This window comes from Epinephelus lanceolatus, chromosome 1 (genome assembly GCF_041903045.1).
Source record: "Epinephelus lanceolatus isolate andai-2023 chromosome 1, ASM4190304v1, whole genome shotgun sequence".
Classification (NCBI taxonomy): Eukaryota; Metazoa; Chordata; class Actinopteri; order Perciformes; family Serranidae; genus Epinephelus; species Epinephelus lanceolatus.
The window spans coordinates 5,860,986-5,882,522 of NC_135734.1; the positions used below are offsets into that span (position 1 = coordinate 5,860,986).

General features: G+C 40.0%; 2 protein-coding genes across 4 annotated transcripts in view; one reads left to right on the plus strand and one right to left on the minus strand.

Moving 5' to 3' along the window:
- mtmr14 (myotubularin related protein 14) overlaps window positions 1-3,590 on the minus strand; it is a 50,893-nt gene extending 47,303 nt beyond the window's left edge. The window contains exons 1-2 of the mRNA XM_033627168.2: window positions 2,759-3,590; window positions 741-889 (exon numbers count right to left, since the gene is read on the minus strand). Coding sequence (XP_033483059.1) covers window positions 741-889; window positions 2,759-2,893 — 284 coding nt within the window. The 5' untranslated portion in view covers window positions 2,894-3,590. The remainder of the gene's footprint in view (window positions 1-740; window positions 890-2,758) is intronic.
- Window positions 3,591-14,670: 11,080 nt separating this feature from the next.
- The window catches only part of lhfpl4a (LHFPL tetraspan subfamily member 4a), an 87,764-nt gene continuing 80,897 nt past the window's right edge, over window positions 14,671-21,537 (plus strand). For all 3 annotated transcript variants that reach the window (XM_078169795.1, XM_033625892.2, XM_033625893.2), the window contains exon 1: window positions 14,671-15,134. In XM_078169795.1, the coding sequence (XP_078025921.1) occupies window positions 14,729-15,134 (406 nt within the window). In that variant the 5' untranslated portion in view covers window positions 14,671-14,728. The remainder of the gene's footprint in view (window positions 15,135-21,537) is intronic.

Here is a 21,537-nt window from a genome sequence, read left to right on the forward strand (position 1 = left end):
CTAGGGGTGATCACCAGTGGATCCACGATACAATTTTATCACTATACTTAAGTCAAAATTAAATATTTTTGTGATTTTAAATATGTTGCGAAGTGTGTCCAAACTTTTGACTGGTACTGTAGATTCACTCATTGTTTCAACACTAGTAGATACTGTCATCACAAATAATACTGTCTAAAAAGCCCTTTGGATGTGTGTTTATTGTTCACAATTTTTCAACTGACCTCAACTCTGCTATAAATACTTTAAAATGTTATTTCCCAGTTTATTACTTTGAATCATGGGAAACTGCAAGACAGACAATAACATGAAAACATGGACATATTTTGCTGGAAGGAAAGTTTTCCGTCCTCATGAGGGATTTCCCCAACAAGGAGGCCTTTTTTAAATACAGTATATTAAAGTTTCCTCCTATGTTAAAGCACATCTTCTATTTCCAGCGCTACAGTGGAAAATAGTTCAACTGCATTTAACAGCAGTGAGAAATAAGGACTTGTTGAATCACAGCAGATCATTCCCCATTTCCAGCTACAATGTGGCTGAATCTGCCTAAAATGTCACTTGGCCCCTTTTGATGGGGTCAGAGAGGCTGGAGATGGAGGCTGACCTTTGCTCCCTGCACTACAGTAAGGTGTGCATGATTAGAGGAGTGACACAAATAAACAAGAGGGTAATTAGTAACTGAGTGGACTGGACTTTGTATCGGAAAATGATGGTTTGACTGAGTGGTGGAGAACTACCTGTCTCTCTCGACATCTGTGCATTCATACTCCAGGAAAACTATCTGCCGGGGATAATGGCCGCACACTTCTCCGTTGGAGTTATGGATGATACTGTACTTGTAATCTCTGGCAAATAACTCCAGACAGCGCTTCTCTATCACCTCCACCTGAGGAGAAACAAAAACAGAAGTTATAGTAGTGGATTAAATGGAACCTCAGTTTTCATCTGAAAAATGACAGAACTTGGGAATGAGTCTTTTTGGATCAAACTTAACCAGTAATTTAACTGGGTAGAACAAGGTCTAGCCACAGAGTCCAGATTCGTTTCTTTGGTTTATTTTTATTAGACCCTGATTGATCACAAAAATATACAGGAGTTTATATGGAGGGTAAATCCATAAATATGAATTACATTAAGCCGCATGCAGAATCAGGGCTGCACAATTAATTACAATATTATCGAAATCACAATATGGCCAAGTGAAATATCCACATTGCAGAAGCTGCAATCTTTTGATAAAGGTATAATGTAGGGACGCACGATATTGAATTTTTGGTCAATATCGGATATATATATAACTTATTTGGCTGATAACCAATACTAATATCGATAAATCCATTTCTTCCCCCACCTAATCTTAGTGATCATCAAGTCTCTTTTGTCGTGGAATTAACATCATATTATGCATGCATAGTCTCATGGCCCACCAGCAGATGGAGGCTTGAAATACAATGCTTTTCAATGTATGTGATATTCATTAATTGTGTAAAATAAGAAAAAGAATATTGGCCGATCCTGAGAGTTCATTTTAAAGCCAATATCAGCTGATACGGATGACATGCCGATATCATCGTGCATCCCTTGTGAAAGGTGCTGCCATAACATACCATATTTACCACAAAAAATTAAGCGCTGTGGTGCTATAGAGATGCCCCAGCCTACATATCATATTCCAGACATAAGTAAAAATATAGGGTAATACATGATTTTATATATAAACAAACACATATATACATATATATATATATATATATATATATATACATATATACATATATATATATATATATATATATATACATATATATGTGTGTATATATATATATATATATATATATATATATATATATATATATATATATATATATGCGCATTGCAATACTTGTCAAAATAACCACAATAGGATTATTTGTATTTTTTTTGCATATGGTGCAGCCCTATTCAGAATAATTGTTACCTTTACACTGATAGCTTGATGGCTTATTCATTACAATGACTAAAGAGTTCATTAATCATGGATCTAATACTAGCCTCTCTAAAAATAATAAAAACATACTGTACAAGTAGACCGTACAAGAGAGCAGTTTTGTGATGTCAAACTAATTATTAGATTCAGACTTCCACACCAGTAAAGTGAGTTTCCCTTAACCGCTCAATATGTCACACAGCGTGTAAGAAGTAACATTAGCACCATCCAAGTCCTAATGTGTGGCATTCAGATTACTGGAACTTGCCTGACAGAGGGCAGTTTTACTCTATTCATCTTTCAACTCTAAACTTATTATTAAATTTACATGTTATTGATTGAGCAATAGCACGTCAATGTAATCTGATAACTTCTCAAATATGTATACAACTATATTTAATATTCAGACAAATATTAACAACACTTCACAATCAATTTTTTTAACAAAATGTCATCCATTTCAAATATGACCGAAGGATAGAAGTACCACTAACGCAAACATGCATCTACATAACAGCTGTTCTAAAGTAGAAAGCAGTGTGTATCCATAAAAACACTATAAATTTGTCGAGATTAAGTGCAGCTTGGTGGATCTGAGGTAAGCCGAATTGAGAAATGATTCTTCAAGTTTATTATGAGCTCATTAATCACCGAATACAGTCTTCGTTGTTAAGCTGAGGTACAAGATCACTTTAATTTCCTTGACTCTGCGAAGCAGTTTGGCTTATCATTCATACAAGACTATGCAACGTAAAGCACACCGAATGATGGCGATTCCCTCAATCTTACCCGAGGAATGACTTCCTTTGCTCTGTACTGCATCTTGGAAAACAAATCTATCAAATCCGCTATTTCCTCGCTCTTTCTGACCGACAGCCCGGAGGCCGTGAAGCCGCCGGCCGTGGAGGGGGAGGCGGCCATCATAGCGCCTCGACCCGCGGTGGTGGCCTCTAGCCGTACTCGACCTCCTTCAAACACCGCAGAGCCTTGTCCTTTGGAACGGGAAGACCGACCAGGCCATCCCTTCCCAGCCAGCTTCTTCCTGACTGCCCGCTTGAGGGGGCCGGAGCCGGGGACTCTTCCTGAATTCAGCGCACCGGCGGGCAGCTCCACTCTCCAAACACAACTCGTTAGCCAGCCCTCACAGCCAGCCACTCACACCGCGGCGGCTGCTGCTGCTGCTGCTGCTGCTACCGGAATTAGCACGACTAGCTAACAGGCTAGTTCAGCTTCTCAGGCGCAAGTTGATGGTTTCCAATCACTCAAACCCCCTGTATAAACATTTGAGGCAATATCAGACCTTCACAGTCCTCCACATCACCACGGTTTGGTTTGCGACAACAGGTGAAGTAATGCTCGACTCTTAGCACCACCTAACTGAACTCCAGTCAGCTGGAGTCAGGAAATCTCCGGGATCCTTCCCGGCCTGCACACGTTTCCTCAATGTCACGTCTTCATGACTCCTCAGTAATCACGGCCATAGCGGTTAAAATATTAAAATTATACAGTAGTCAACCCTGTGGCTGTAGGATCGCAATGCTGCATATGTTGTTATTGGTGAAAGCCCCAGCAGCGGAGAGTGGTGTTGCAATCTGTGTACTACTGTCTGGAGGTACAGCAGGCGGTAAACAGGAAGTTAATGTGACCACGTGACACAGCCATCTCCCCCTTTAAATGACGTTTGTTGTTGATCAGAACTAGGTCTGATGTTTTGGAGCTGTCTCTATGGTCTGCAACTATCCACAGTTTGTTTACTCAGACAATCTTTCCCAGTGTTGCAAACACAGGCCTTTAATGCATTGGAGATCTCTTCTACTGGTGTGATCCTAGATTCACATCTTATCTCCAATTCCTACATAAACAAGGCTAGAGAGATGTAGAGAAATTGATTCATGCCTTTATTTCAAGTCGACTCAACTACTAACTACTCAACCCAAAAAACACAACTGAGAGATTTCAGCTCATTCAAAAATCTGCAGTATGGCTATTAACCAGAACCAAGAGGACAGAGCACATCAGGCCAGTCTGAGCTGCTCTGCACTGGCTTTCTGCTACATTTAGAATTGATTTTAAGGTCCTCCCCCTTGTACACAAAGCCCTAAATGGGCTAAGACCAAGCTCCATTGCAAACTCCCTTGTTAACCATTTGCCTCAAGACTACTGCTATCATCTGCTGCTGGTTTACTGGAGGTTCCCAACAACAGCAGGAAGAAGATCAGGGCTGTCAATTACGCCCCAAATTTGTGGAACACACTTCCTATAGATATCAGGGAAGCTAGCTTGCTAAATATTTTTTAAAGAAAGATACAAACTTATCTGTTCACTTTAGCCTGTCCAAGGCAGCCCCTTCACTCTAACATCTCTCCATTTAACGTATGTATAGGTCCTGTTTGTGCATGTGTGTGTTTTTCTGGCCTGTGTGTATATGACAACAGTGTGAAAAAAATTAATTTCCCCTCATGGATTAATAAAGTATACAAAATGTCCCCAGAAATCTTGGGAAATATGGCCATATTTTGCCTCTGTAGTGTCAATTTTTACTTATGTTAAAAACAATTATTGATGTATTTAATAATAATTGCTTGGCTTTGCTGAGATAGGATTATATCTTATACATGGAAATTAAATACACTTGTTATTACTGATATTTAAAACAATAAATGTTTATATTGTCTCATTAAGCCAAAAGCTCATTTAAACATGCAAACAGCAATGTTGGCAAAGTGCACATGTCCAACTATCTCTAGGGGAGGTCATAACAGAGTAAACTACACTCAGCAATCTCTGTGGAAGGAGTATGTCCAGTATTATTTCTCTCTGAGTCATTAGACTGCAGACAGAGATGAGTGTCCAAGCCATAGATTCATCCCACTGGCTTGAATGAAAGTCCTCACACTTCTCTAGCCGGAGGAAGTTACAACCAAAACTTAAGCTTAGAAAGAGTGCATATTCTTTTATTCATTATAAACTATTATGTATTTCACAAATCCAGTTGGTAAAAACCATAACTCTTCAAAATAGTCATATAAACATGCCATCAGTAAAATGAACAAACACTTTACTTCCCAGTATCATTTGGGGACTATTGAGCAGATGACTCCATGCAGCTTTAAACCCCCCTCCCACTCGAAAATGCGTTAAGCGTGTTGTTCAGTTGGGAGGAATTTTCCTCTGGGGCTTTCTACCAGAAAGGGATTTCTCGGTTATGTTTAGGCAAAAAGTCGCAGTTCTGGGTTCAAAGTAATAGATTTAGGTCAGATGGGGCATTCTAGGAGAAAGCCTATAAGGAAAACTTCTCCAGTGTACTCTTGCCATTCATTTGGATATTTGAGCATCACTGTGTAGAATGATGTATGTGCAGAGTTGTTTGGTTGTTAGGTAATTGAACTTTTCTGCTTACAGAGACTTTACTAAAGTTAATGGAGTTTCTCTTTGAGAATGGGAGAAATCAAACCTATACATGGCTGGATGATCCTTTTTTCAGATACATAGTACTTCCTTCAGAAATACAATCTAAAATGACCAGTGTTGATAACATTTTCTGTCTTTTGGAAAGCCATGTCACAATGGTGAGGGAGAGTGGCAACAAGGGAAGGACTTTAATGCAGACCGTTGGGGCGTCAGGATCATTTTAGTGGTTTATTGTAGAGTGAGGGTACAGATATGCTTACAGACAGGTAAACAGAGGAAGGCAAACTTGACCAGGCTGGAAGCCGGCAAAAAGGCAGGAGATCAAATTAGGCAGTAGGTCAGGCAGACAAGTAACAGAAAGGTAAAAGGCAACAGAGGCTCAAAAGCAATAACTTAAAACACATTGCAGCTTTACGGGAACAAACCAGGTGGACCAGTGAGTAACTGATGAAAGAGTGTGAGGAAGGAGCCAGGCAACTGCAGGAGATGGGTTTGTCACCATCTTGGTATTTTTTAACCAAAGTGACCATATTTGGATGAGAGGTTTTTGCTGTGGAGGAGCATGGGGTGGATCTGAATGAGAGGGCAAGGACACGATCAGCTAACAGTTAAATATGCATAACATTGGACCTTGATAAAATGTAAATGGGTGGACTGTAAAAAAAAAAGAAAAAAAAATCACCCCTTCTACAGTTGTCATGAATGTTAAAAATTAGCTATAGAGACCAAAAACATTTTTTGTACCAGGCTGTTTAAGATTTAGGAAACTGGTTGCCTTGAATAAAGTCAGTAAACTTAACTTTTAGTTCTATGGTATGTTTACTTTATATCTTCTTGTTAAGTGTACTTAAAACGCTATTGGTTGTCAGCTACCTAATTTTGTTTGGTAATGCAACTTTAAAATGAAAAGCCAACTTAACTTGTTCTTTCAAGTGTTGGCAACTTAAATAGACTGAGTTTGGGTGGCTACATGAAGAGTTGTGTATATTCAGAAGAATTAAGGAAACCAGTTGCCTTAGAAAAATGAAGTAAACTAAAAATTAGTCAGCAGGGTTCCTTTATATTCAAACAACACGCCAGTCAGAGTACCTGAAGACAAGTGAGACTTGTGTTTGTGTTTTATCACCTACATCAGTACTCCACACGCTAAACTGCCTATAGGTTATTCAAGATGGGGTTTAAAGAATATCTGCAACTAACATATATATGTCTATGAAAATTATTTAATTAATTACTCTAAAGTTTTAGCCCATCAAATCAAGTACCAACGCCTCACGATACTTTACTATCATCCCTATCTGCAGTAAGCACACACATACATTGCAAAGTTGCATTTTTCAGTCTCAGATGTTTCAGACTTAGATTTTAAGGTGTAAGATTCATTCACTGTCATTCTACAACACAGGCCTGCACAACAAAATGCAAGAGAAAAAAAACAACTTTTTTTATGGTGGAATAGCCTTTAGAGGATATTTCTGAATCGCCTGCCAGATGGCAGCAGGGTGAACACGCTGTTGCTGGGGTGGGTATTGTCTGTTCGAAGTTAAGCGCCAGCGACACCCTCTAAATGGAGTTTGAGCTGTTCTTCTGTCTTTAAGGATAATTTGGAGGAAGAGCTTATATCAGTTTTGATAAAAGGCCCAATGCTTGAGGATGGCTATCAGTGTCATCTATGATGAAGTTACCTTCCAGTTTGACACCAGTGCAGGATGGTTCAAGGCACAGGGCCATTTGGACATGACAGCTGGCTGTCTTCAGACCCCATGACATCTGAATCCTGCAGGCATAAAGGACAGTTGAAAAGTGGAAATTAACCATGCAAAGTCCTCTTGTATTAACAAAAAAAAAAAAAAAAACTTAGTTAAATAAAAAGATAAAATGTATGATATATTAAAAAAATTGTTTGAACCCTGCTATTTATAACTATGTATATGAAAAAATATTATTGTAACACATGGCAGTCAGTGGATGAATTTAACTAAGTACATGTACTCAATACTAAGGAACAATTTTGAGGTAATTTAATTGTGTATTTCCATTTTGTGCTACTGTATACTTCTACTCCACAACGTCTCTACGGGAAACATTCTGCTTTTTCTTCACTACATATATCTGACAGCTTTAGTCACTGGTTGCTTTGCAAATTAATACTGTTTACACAAGGTATAATTCCGATAATAAATTATGATGTATTATTATGGACTGCTATTTTTTTTTCTAAAATGAGCCATTCTGCATGACTATATTTTGATGCTTATATTTTATGTTAGTACTTATGTACTTTATTTCAGTAAGATTTTAAATCTAGGATTTTTACTCTGTGGTATTACTACTATTACGTTGTAGTTAAGTAAAAGCTCTGAAAACGTTATATCAAGAAACGCAACTTTTATTTACACAGGTAAAAGTGACAAAGTATATTTATTCCATCTACTGTTGCTGGCCTCCCTATATATCCACAAGAACATGGGATATGGAGAAAGCAACAATTAAGACATCTTTAACACTCATTATGTTACTTGCACAGTGAAGTGGAGCTACAGTTAGAACTTAACTATATAATTGGACTACTGTCCTTGTCCAAGTATACAAGCACAGGAGGGGAATCGATTCATTGACCTAAATATGTCCGACTCTGCTACGATAGGTGGCGATATGCCCCCTTTCAGCTTGTTAGTATTGGACCTTTTTCCAGTTAACCTTTTACGTCACAGACCAAACAATTGAGTGTCGTCAAGCTCTTCTGCCACTGATTTGGACAGGCCCACATTACGTGTTTTCCTCCCATCCATGTATTTTAAAAATATTTAACTTTTTCAGCTGACACAGCACGAACTGTGTCTCCTTGTCTGTCCAAAAATGCACAGCTCTGGATGTAGATTTTTACCATGTTGTTACAAGCTTGACTTTTGGGTCAAAGCCCGGGGTGGAAACTGTGGAGCATGCGCAGAGCGCCTCGGCCAGTTTGGGTCTGACTGACTGTATACATGAAGGAGTTATTCAACTCCAAATCACATTATCTGGGTGTGTTAGTTTGACTTTGAGAAATTCGACTTAGTACATTTCAGTCAGACTAACATGTTTACATGTATTTTAAAAGTCTGGATTTAGATGGTCTGACACAATAAATAAAAAATTCTGATGTCATGTAAACACACTGACTGAAATGTTGCTTAAACATTATTGCATTGGTTTGAATGGGACTGTCTTGTTGAGCCTGTCAGGTATTAAAGTTATTTGTTTGTTTGTTTGTTTTTTAAGATATTTTTGGGGGCTTTCTGCCTTTATTTGATAGAGCAGCTATGGTGTGAATGGGGGAGAGGGAGAGGGGGAATGAAATGCAGCAGGGTGCCGTAGGTCGGAATTGAACCCACAGCCGCTGCAGCAAGGACACAGCCTTTGTATGTGGGGAGCCTGCTCTGCCAGGTGAGTTAGTGGGTGCCCTAGGTATTAAAGTTAAGGGTGGACCTTAACAGAACACAAATCTGTTATTGCAATATTTTAATGGCCTATAGAAGATATACTAGAGTTGTGTTTAACCAAAACTTGAAATACATCCTAGATCTCGTTCCAAAATCTGAATTAAACTATACTAAAAATCATGTGGCTCATTTTGGTTTCACATGATCTGACAGCTTTCACTGTTCATTTTGAACTGTGTTACAATACTAAATGGTGACATGTGTGAACTGAACTGACAGCAGTCAAAGTGGACCAGCAAAGAGTAAACACAAACCTCTTCCACTGCAGTATCAAATCAGCATGAGACAGAGTCAGCAGGGGTGAATCATAGAACTGTCTAAACTGTGGATGTTGAATACACCTTTGACCTGACAATGCAGAGGTGATTCACAAATTAAGGTATCTGTAAAAAAAAATATTAGCAATAAATCATTCTGAAATACAAGCATTAGTTTCACTGATGAGGGGATGAAGGGAGCCCATTGAAACCCCTGGCAGCCATAATAACTGTATGATAAGCTTCCTTACTTTATCACATTTATCAGTCCAGTGGATCATATGGGTGCAGCCCCCAGCTTTGCTGTGTGCTGATTTGATTAAACACACACATTCCATAAGGAATATGCCACCTATAAGCACAAGATCAACTGAAACAATGAAGCTCTTAAAACTCTATGTTGTCAAACATTAGAAAATAAACAACCTTTTTTATGTCTATTGATATTTCATAATAGACACCAGTTAGTTCCAACCAAGCATTTTGATTGGACAAGAGGCATTCCATGAGCACTGATACAGCATAACAGCAGTGGGACTTTTAACTATGCATGTATCAGGCTCAATCACACACAAAGTGTGTGATTGACCAAGGTGCACCACACTGGCCTTTTTTTTAAATTGAATGCCAGCAGTAAAAACAAACAAACAAACAAACAAATAAACAAAAAAGTGCATGCTGCACATTTTTATTGTTGCCAGGCAACCATTCCATTACCTCCTTACCCTAATCTTTCTGTGTAATCAATATACTGTTTATTTATCTATGATTAATTTATTTTTATTTATTAGACAGTAATTAGTAGCTGGTTCCTAAAATGGACAGGCAGAGGGAACTTGCTGTAGCTCTGGCTGAGGGTGAGAGGTTGTCAGTTTGCTGGGAACAGGTAAACAGAGATCTGTGTGGGTACATGAGACCCTAAAAAAGAGATTGGATCACAGGAGGACCACCAGTTGGTCCAGGAGCTTTGCCTCCATGATGGCTGTTTCAAGTACTGCAGTTATATGCTTCCAAGCCTGCTGTTTTCTACTGAGAGCATGGTAAGTGCGGTTTGTAAAGTCATATAGTCATATAGCTCTGGGTATCCAGCAACTGATACCACCAGTTTCTCCTCCATTATTTACCAACTGTAAACTTGTTGTCGTGACCACTACAGAAGGCCCACCTCTCAAATCATCCGATTAGACAATGGGAAAAAGCGGAGATGACGTGGGGTGCTTTTCTGCTCTGAGTTGAAGTTTTTTTCAACTCAGGGAGTTCAGAGTGCTCTGACAAAAATGCCAGGAGCCTTGAGCACAGAAACGTGAGGTGCGTAGCAATGCAAAAACAGTGAGCAAAAAGCTTCATTCTCATTGAAGACAATTACGAAAAGCTGCCTCCAACTGCTAAAACTCTCTGTTCTCTGCTTTGCACTGCTCTCTGTGTGATCACGGCCTAACTGCGCTTTGCAGGTGTTCTGAGCTTTTAATTATGTAAACAGTTAATTAGCCTACATTAAGGGGAGTGGTAACAAACTTTGCACCGCAAAATGAAACATACTACCACAAAAAACATTTGAGTTAAATAATGAATTGTCAGAAAAAGGAAAAGTGATGGAAAGAAGCCCAAATACTTCACTGCAAATCTCCAGATGTGCTCAGATGACACTAGAAGACAACACAACATACTGGTTAAGCTGTTAACTCATCAGCATCACACATTTGCCACCAAAGCGACTGTCAATAGACTGATTTCACTGGTTGCAAAAGAAACGGAAACACACAGATGTAGCCTACGTGATACAAGGTAGCTGGCCTGTGGTAAAGTGTAGACATACACAAATTAGCAAGCTAGTGTGTAGGAATGTTGTGTGTGTTGCTTGGCAACAGTACAGTCTCGGTCAAGTTGCCAAACTATTTGTGTTGGCGGAGCTAAATAAATCATTAAATAAACAAAAAAAAATGAGAACCTGTTTCTGCTTTTCACTATTGATAAATGCCGCTTGTGAACTGTTGTATAAAAGCAATATCACACTTGAGGTTGTGCTAATGTACTGGATATCAGCAGGGCTGTGACTATCTTCAGACTGAATCACAGCCATGCTGATATAATGTACAACAGCACTCCCTCTTGTGTGATATTGCTTAATTGCATATTTCCAGTCAATATTTTAATAAATCAACTTACCTTAAAACAGAAAAGTCACAGTATGTCTGGGGCTTTTGCTGATTTCCTGGATTTGTAATCTGGCCTTAAAGGTTCTGTATGCAACGTTCAGAGCATTAATACAGCAGTAAACCTCTATTTGCTATGTAGAGATAAAGTGGAGTAATGGCGTCCTGAGTACAGGTCACAAGTCACACTTTCTCTCTGTGTGTCGTAATGAAACCCCTAGGAACAGTGATGGGCTTTAAAGCCCATTTTACATAGTGGCTAAACTTTTACAACTTCCAGGTCCATCACGTGATACCATGGGGCCAAAAAACACTTTCTCCCATAGATTTATATTGCGATTGACATACTGTAAAACTTCAATTAATAGCCCAGATTATTATTTGCTTAAATCACTGAAATCTACAGGCCTATATTTGGAACAGGCCTTTTATTCCTTGCTCTGCAAAGATTGGGAAATATAATCAAATTATTTATTTAAACCAGTATGAATATTACTCGTTCAAAAATTAGGCATCAGACAATATATCAATTATGAATCATTCATTTGATCTAGCTCCGACAGACAGTGCATCAAGGAGAGAGTGAGTTACAGCACTTGAGGATTACAGCACCCAGCATACAAACACAACATCACTCCATCCTGTTAAAACAATGCTCACAGCTTGGATACATTTTTATGAAAAACCTTTTTGATTCTTTTGATCTGAGGACCCCTACGGACTGAAGGAATATTAATAACTTACAGGGTAATTGAAGAATGGACGCATTATTTGAGGTAGCCAAAAAAAACGCTTTTACACATCGGAAGATTAAAAAACTAAAAAACTATTAAAAAAAAAAAAAAGAACTGCTTGGCAACCAGACCAGACATCTAATGGAGACAGGCGTTTATTTGACAAAATGTGTAGGCACACCGGGCTAGTAAAAGGGACTTGGCATTTAACTGGGACTAGGCTTTTAATTGAAGTTTAACATTATCTGAAAATCAGTAGATCACTGATCAATCAGTGAGTCACTTCACTATCGGGATTTGATCCATTCAGTCTGATAACATTTTGTAAGTCTAGAAGAGCCGCACAATTAAATGATTTATCCCCATTAAAGTTAGCAGAGGGCGAAACTGAAAGTCTCCAGTGTGCTTGCTCTATGGGCCCCACGATGCAGAAGATCCATGTAATTCCACACCATGGAAATTGAGCTTTTTTGGCTTTATGTGCCACTGAGTAACTTTCATAGAAAGTCACAGGGCCCGCCTCCAAAGTTGTTTCCTCTTCTATTTACACACCCATGGTTGTAATCCAAACTTCTCTCTGGTTTGTTGTAGAGGACAACCTAACACATTTTAGTTTGGGCTAAATGTTAATAGAACTGTTTAAGATTAATCACTTTCAACATGCACGTCTCTCCTACAAATGAACAGCTGTTGTTTTTTTCTAGAACTATTCTAGAACTAGAACAGAGGGTTAGTTGTAACACTTGTTGGAAAAGTCTGTTTAACACAATAAATTCACTACAGTTCTATCTATATACTGTAGGTTGATACTGTTTATGGATCTATAATAGATATCCAAACATCTGTACATCTCTCACCTAACCACCAATGCTTTGTGAATGGAAAGATCAACTCATATATTATATATGTTTTCTCTTCCCATCTGTGATAGATTGATGGATAGATGTATGTAGATACCTATCTCTCCATCTACATCAGGGGAAGGATAGGTATCCATAACGATGGAGAGTCACATGGCAGATGCCAAATACCTTTGCCACTCCTCTTCCAGACTTGCCGCTATCCACATCCCTGGCACCAAGACACAGAACCTTCCTACTCACTCCCCTATCTGTCATTTGTTTTTGATATCACTCTGAAAAAAAGGAGCAAAAATGAGCTGTTTTTGTTTCATTGGCGCTGTACGTTATAGGTGGCTTAATTGTAACACCACGTTACAAACTAATCCCACTGTGTGGAAATTTTATCAAGCCAAGCTAACACTTGCTGGGAGTTGGTTTCGTAATTCAAAATGGTGCTGTGTTTTAGGCAACATGACAGTTATTAAGATGAAACATGGTTGGATTCAGTCACTTACGTAGACGTCCAATATCTGTGGATTTGGCAGGTGTTACAATTTACCCCATGTTAAGAGGTTCCCCGCACTCCCCTAACCATGTGTTTTTCCCACTGGCTAACTCATTGTCTCTTTGCACTGCATTCATATGATAGTTACGACTAATATCGCAATGGCATTGTTGCAGAAACATAGCGCCCACCCTTCAGTTCCCCCCAGGTTAAAACCATCGGCTCTGTCAGCACTGTTGCTCAACTGCCTCCATGTTGAGAACCATGTGCGGACAACTCCTGCACTCTGTAGGCTATTTCATACAGAGCCCCTTTAATTCATGGAAGGGTTCTCCCTGGAGCTGATTATTATTGTTACAAAAGGTGGCTCCAAATGCCTTTCTTGAAAACTGCTTGTTTAAAAAACGTTAAATTATGTGTGTGTGTAGACGGGGAGAGGATATCTAAGTTGTGTGTGTGTGTGTGTGTGTGGGGGGGGGGGGGGGGGGTCAAATTTCTGCAATATCAAAAATGTGTGCGCGCCGTCATCCACAAGTCGTCGACGTTCTTCGGCTGCGCGCACGGAGGGAGAGAGAGAGACACCCAGAGAGTGAGTGAGAGTCACAGCATCCAAAACCACAGTCATGGGGTTGTCGGTGTGTGCAGTGCTGGAGGACTAATTTATATTTTTATACATTTTTCATGCATACTCGAACTACGGTCGTGTCACTTTTTTCCTTTTTTGTCAAGTTTGATTGCTGAGTGAAGCATGTCAAAGACTGCATCACTGTCTCCGGTTGTTTCTTTTGGATCATTTGCCGTGGATTCATCATCATCACCATCATCTCGGGGAAACTCGACGGGTGCATCTCGCATTTTCTTTGATACATTTTGGGTCTGAATGCACAGCAGAGCGCACACCGTTATAGGCGGAGGTGATGTGCTGAAAGAAGACAATGCTGCTCAGCCCGTCCGTCACTGGCCGTTGTTTTTGGCTCCGTGAGCTCGGCTGTCGGTTCTGCTGTGTCTTTACGCGCTGAGAGGAGCGAAGGAGAGGGGAGGCTTTCCCGTCAGCTGAATCACGCACCGCCACAGAATTGATTGACTGATCTGAGCGGAGGAAGGAGGGAGGAGGGGGGTGGGGGGCATTTGGATGTGAGACTTCTCCAAAAAATATCTGCTGGTTTACTGAGGTTCAGGGGAGGAAGGGGACCAGTCACTGGACATTTGGACATTTGTTTGTTTTCTTTATAATTTTTTTCTTCTTTTTTTAATATAATTTCACTCCACCTTTTCTACCTAGGGATAAGGGAGGATAAAGGGAGATCAAGAGAAGAGGGAACACCAGGTTGACGCTGCTGTGCGGGGGGGTTAGTTGGGGGGGTGGGAGAGAAAAATGCTGCCTTCGCAAGAAGCCTCCAAAATCTACCATGACAATTACATGCGCAACTCCAGGGCCATCGGGGTCCTGTGGGCCATATTCACCATCTGCTTGGCCATCATCAACGTGGTGGTCTTCATCCAGCCCTACTGGATCGGCGACAGCGTCAACACTCCCCAAGCCGGCTACTTCGGCTTGTTCCACTACTGCGTGGGCAACGGGAACTCCAACCGGGAGCTCTTGTGCCAGGGCAGCTTCTCCGACTTCAGCTCCATCCCGTCGGGAGCCTTCAAGGCGGCCTCCTTCTTCGTATTGATGTCCATGGTGCTCATCCTTGGCTGTATCGGCTGCTTCGCCCTCTTCTTCTTCTGCAACACCGCCACGGTCTATAAGACGTGCGCCTGGATGCAGCTGCTATGCGGTAAGGACAGAAGACACTTTGACGTGTTTTGGGGGGGTGGGCAGGGTGGGTGAACAGGGGGGTACTCCCAACACTTTTTGGTGTGCGGGAGACTTTAAAGAACGAAGCATCAGTATCCCCACGTCATCTCTTTTGCCTTAGGCTACACCTTATCTCGTTGTCAGAAGTGCCACCTTCGCCCAGATCCTCCACAGGATGAGAGCAGCGGGAGCGCGTCGCTCATTCTGCGCACGAACAGCGCACAGGGGACTGATTCCTTAACAGTAGCGCAAAATGAGTGAAACGTCCCCACTGATGTCAGAAAGTCATGTGAGGCATTCAGGATCCTCCCTTGAGAGTGACCTGCATGTTTTCACCGAACTGAAAAACATAGTATCTCAGTCATTTGTTACTATTTCACTGTGCCTTCAGACATCTCTTTGAGAGGTTTGGAAAGCTTGTTGGCTGGGTCCTCTCCAAAACCCCCATCATTGTGACACTGCCTGTTTTTTTTTCTCCAGCTGGTTAAAATAATGTGTCAGGGTGTAATTGTATGGCATTATGATAATGAAATGCCTTCAGTAGCATTGCATCAAAGATCACAGCTTCTACTTTGGTTGCCATATCTGCCTACGAGATTAGCCTGCATTATGCATGATCTGCACATGTATTCCAGTAATGTATCCCCACTCAGCGTATTCATTCATCCGTGCAACACTGGAACAAACTCCATGTAAAGGCTGTATTGCATATGTAATTGTATTAGGAGGTGCAATAAGCTGTCAGATAGACACAAGTGAGCAGATCAGAGAGGGACATTGGAATAAAGCAAGACTCAGTTTTTATCAGTGTTAGGTACAGCAGAACCGAGTGAGGTTTTTAAATGAAACCAAAGTGATGAGGAATTTTAGTTTTGTCGATAATATTTTTCTTTAACCTTTAGTTTGCTTTGGACCTTTCATCTTCCTCTCTATAGGCATAAAAATGCTACATGTGTACACTCAGTTGTGACAGATTCATGTAGTAGCAGTAAGCTGTGTATATGTGTTCATACCCAGGCTGGTGTTCTCCCATCACTGAGTGTTGGAACAGATTGTATCAGTTCAGGTGGAGCCTACAAGAGTCGCCAGCCCAGTCAACATCAAAGAATCCCCTGGTGGATTCCTAATCACACAAACCGCTAATTAACTCAACATGATGCAGATGAAATTGGTTTTAAATGTGTTTAAAAGGGGGCAGAGTGTTCATGGCAGGTGGTTTTCGCCATGCTGAACATGAGGTTTGATGTTGCTTTTTGTTGAGTTTTCTCTTTGTACTCAGCAAGATTCATCCACAAATCATCACTCTACTGTTCTCACTGACAGGGTAGTTACACAGTTGTGTGTGTGTGCAGGGAGGGGGTGGGAGGAAGGTTAATTGTGCATTGGTCTGGAAGGGCTGACATTATCTGGGAGGAGGTATTGATGGCTAGATTATTCCCTCCCACAAAGCAGCAGGAACATGGACTGTGTGAGCCCGGGACCTTTAGAGATCATTGACTTTTCCCTGCCCTCTCTGGCTCTCTGTGTCCTCAGAGACAGAGGCGAGAAAATCATTGCAAAGAGACACATAGACAGATAAAGAAATTAAGAGGTGGAAGAGAGGAACGGTGAAAGTTATTTTAAAAAAGGAACTCAAAAATAAAGGATAGTTGTCCAGTAGACGGGTTTGCTGTTTCAGAAAAAGCAGGATGTGAGTGTAGATTACATGACATATGGAATCCCAGTGAGAAACAGAAGCCGATAATGCAGGCTGTTCTCACAAATTGTTCAGGTGTTTTCCTACAAAAAGCAATGCACCCAAATTTGTACATATCCCATGTATTTTGAAAGGCTGCAATCACATGACCAATGCACTGATGGCAGTAAATAGGGAAGCAGTCCCGAGCACTTGAAAGGAGGCAGGTTGGTTGGATGGGTCACAAAAAAACAAACTGTCACACAGGACTTTATCCCAGAGTCGTGTGTTCAGATCCGTGTGGACTTTCAGTCATTTTAAGGTATGTCCTCACTTCCTAAACCTAACCACAGCTACTTTTATTGCCTAAACCTAACCTCTGTAATTTTACCTTAATTATGTAACTGTACCTTAAGGACATAACATCATTCATGGGGGCAAATTCTTAAAATATCATACAAACTTTTGTGCATGCTTTTTTCGTAGGATACCATACCAACCGTTGTATGAGAATACATTGAATAATGCTAACCCAGACTTTACACAAACTTAGTTTCACAGGCAGTGATAGATCTTAAGTGTCTTAAAACATTAACCAGCAACACAGGTTGAAGCACAGAAGCCCCCTCTCACCACCTAAAATTAGCAGAAAAGGTTAAAAGTCACATTAGCAGTTAGCATTACGTCACATCACGTTATGTTGTCAGGTCATGTCACGTCATCGTGTTATGTCATGACGTCACGGTGTCACGCCACCTCATCACATCAAGTTGTCACGTTATTTCATCATGTCACATTATGTCATCATGTCATGTCGTCACATCACATTATGCCATTAAGTCATATCGTCACGTCATGTTGTTCTGTCATGTTGCCCCATCATGCTGTCACATCACATTGTCACACTACGTTGAGTACAGTGTGGGAGGATAATGCCTTGTTTTTGTAACGTGTGACGTAAGGGATAATGTATAATGAGCCGGTGAATACTGGGAAAATACCTCCCGACAGGGGAATAGAACCCCGACGCGCAGTGGAGGGGTTTCATTCCCCTGAAGGGGGGCAGCATCCCTAGCAACGCTGGGCTACATAGCAACTGTGTGTAATGACCGTTGCTACTAGCAGCGGTCATTACACAGTAATATCAGACCGCAGAATGCCGCTACTGACCAATCAGAATACAGCATTTAATAGAGCCGTGTAATAAAATAATATATTACATTTTAGCTGTAAAGTAAGGAATTACCAGTAAGATGTCAGGTTATTATTACATTTACAATGTCGTACAATGCGTTACTACCAGAAATAATCTTATTGTCTTAATTTTGTCATTCATCCACACCACACCACCTCCACCAGGAACAAATGTCCTGAAAGGTTTTTGTGTCTTGTAATGTCATTATAGGCTATGTTATAGAAGGGTACCAGAGATCAGCACTCACGCCTCACTGTACCTTGGCATGTTAATAGCCTTTCCTGTCAACTGCACATTAGTATGGACCTGCATTTGTATAGCGCCTTTCTAGTTATCCGCCCACTCAAAGTTTTTTACACTACATTCACACACACATTCATACACTGGTGGCTGAGGCTACCATACAAGGTGCCACCTGATACTTAGACATGCAGACTGGAGGAGCCGAGGATCAAACCGCTGATCGTCTGATTGGTGGACATCCTGCTGAGCCACAGTAGCCACAGTATGTTGGATGTTTTTCCATTCATGCTCATACTTCTGAGGTCATTTTGGTGAAAGTAACGTGAAAGTGTAATCAGTAACACATTACTGTAAACAGAAAGTAATCTTGTAAAGTAACTTATCGCTTTAAAATGAAGTTAACAAGTAATATGTAATGAATTACATTTTGACAAGAACTTGCCCAACAGCGGTTCAGTACGTAGCGATACTTGAAGAATGTACTGTAACAGGCCTTACGCTTTAAAATGAAGTTAACAAGTAATATGTAATGAATTACATTTTGACAAGAACTTGCCCAACAGCGGTTCAGTACGTAGCGATACTTGAAGAATGTACTGTAACAGGCCAATGACCAATTATGATTCTTTTTATAAACCTAACCTAAATGGTAGGGGCGCTTACTTAGTGGGTCATATTAGAGGGTAGGAACAAATGACAGGGCTGGATTTTAAAACCAGAAAATGTCCACACACACACACACACACACACACACACATATATATGACCCTCTTCTTTTTTTTATTTGCATTTTTTGAAGATTTTATAGCATAATAAAAAACAACAACAACTATCAAACAAAATAGGAAAAAACAAAACAAAACAAAAAACAAAGCAAAACAAACACAACAAAACATAAAACAGAATAATCGGACAAACAAATAAACAAGTAAATAAAAATAGTTCAATTAATTGCATAAGGTTTCAGTCAGAGGATACATTTTCATCAATACATGCACTAGGTACCATAACAACTAACACATGTAGACTGAGTACTTACTTACAAATGCATATGCCTATATTCAAAAACAAAGACAATGAGGAATTCATTACAGGTATCATAAAATAATAAAAAAATATTTTACAAATCATTAGAGATATTGTTTGTTATATACCTCACCCAACCTTTTGGCATCTCTTTTAACAAAAATCTATTAGTCCTATTACTTGGAAAACTGCCAGAAAACATTGGGAATAATGATGTTCTTTTGTTTTGAATAATAAGAGTAGCATTAATCAAACAAATTACAAGAATTTGGTTAAAAGCTGATAATTTAAGTAACTCCAAATGGAAGGATCTTGTAAATGAGATACACAGAATGGAAAAAATAACAATGAGAATTAGAAATCAAGTTTATATTTTTGAAGAAAGATGGGAAAAATGGGTGAGGTATATATGACCCTCTTCAACATAATGCAGAAACAGAATAAAAAAGAGCTATCCATGCACAGAGGCATGGTAAGTGGCATTAACAGTAACTAATAACACACTAAGATACACAGGATATAGTGTTATACAGTCTGTGACAGCAACAGTCATGTTTACAACAACAAAGTCACGATATAAACTCAATAATATCTCACTGGAAACAAATCTAACATGTCAATAAAATAAATATTCCTTCTGACATCACAATACTGAGTGAAGAAAGTAGCGTAATCTCAGCATGAAGAACACTAACATCAGTATCAGTCATTCATCCTGCTCTCTGTCCCTCCTCTACTGAGGAGACTCACTGTCTGCAGGCCGCTGCCTCAGGTACAGTTTAAGATTTTAAGACTATCACACTTAACTGTATATTTTGTATATATTTTTCTACTCTTCATATATTTAATTTTATCTTGTTTTTTATATGCCTTCTTTTGCACCAAAGTGGACAGTATCCCAATTTCGTTGTGCTGTGGTACACAAGTATGACTGTACAATGACAATAAAGATTTATCTTATCTTATCTTATCTTAAGATAAAATGTTAGACTACATACAGACAGTTTTCATTTTAGTTAGCCCTGCTAGCGTGATGTGCTTGTGGAAACCGCAATCATAATAGCTTTTTACTGGCAGAGGTTTTATTGCACTTACTTACAGCAACAAACGTAGTTGTCATCAACTAGAGTAATCTTGAAGTTACATTCCCTTCATATGCACAGCGGCCCCTCTACTGTTGTCTGACTTCACTCTGTTGTGTTTGTGTGTCTGAGTGTGTGTGTGTGTGTGTGTGTGTGTGTGTGTGTGTGCTGTAAGGAGGAGGTGGACCCGAAATGCAGAGAGCAGGAGAGAGGCTGCAGGCTGATGATACATGAAACCAAAACTTTAAAAGGTAACGATAAAAGCCAATAATGTTCGAGCTCACTATTATTACGGTCTTGATTAAATTTGCCTCTGGCCGTTTAATACCGAGTCTCAGTACCAATCCCTGCCCAGGCCACTCAGAGGTTGATTCTGTGCTGCATGTGGCCTGTGGGCCCCTAATTGAATAGGCCTTCTATAGATTATAGAAACAATTGATAAACTGAGACGGCTCACTTTAGAGTCATTTCCTGGATCTGTGTGACATGGGTTTCCCCACGAGGGAAGTGGGAGAAGTGAGCGTGAAAATGGGAGAAGTGAATGTGTGCACAGATTATGACTGATTCATTCCACCCAAGGTCAATGAAGTAAATAACGGACCAATTTTTCACAAGGCACGTATCTCAACATCCTGACACTAAAATGACATTTTTCAGACGGAAAAATCTGGAGAGAATTCTCTTTGTTCGAGACCTATCCCTATTACTTGTGATGCGTTACCTTTTGTTATGGAGCATCCTTTGTTACACATCTCACTGATGGTGTTGCTCAGAAACCCATTTATATGGGCCTGATATTAAGAGGGACTCATAGTAAGTGCACACTTGTGAATTCAGTTTTTGCTCAACCATAGTGCCTATCACTCCTTATAAAAAATAAACAGCAAAAACTAAGGCCAGTGAACAGTAGGTTTTGTGTGTGTGTGTGTGTGTGTGTGTGTGTGTGTGTGATGTTCTTTCTATTAAACATTATTAATCACAAAACAAAATGCTAAACTCTTATTAAGAATCAATCAGGATGTTCCCAGGTTATCTCTGTCCTCTCCCTGTGCTTCTCAGTGCCTGTGCCTGTTGTCTACCACTTACTCGCTGTAATGAACTGAGGTCCAGAGGTCCTGTGTACTGCAGCATGTCTTGTCATCAGGTGTGTCTTGGGCCATTA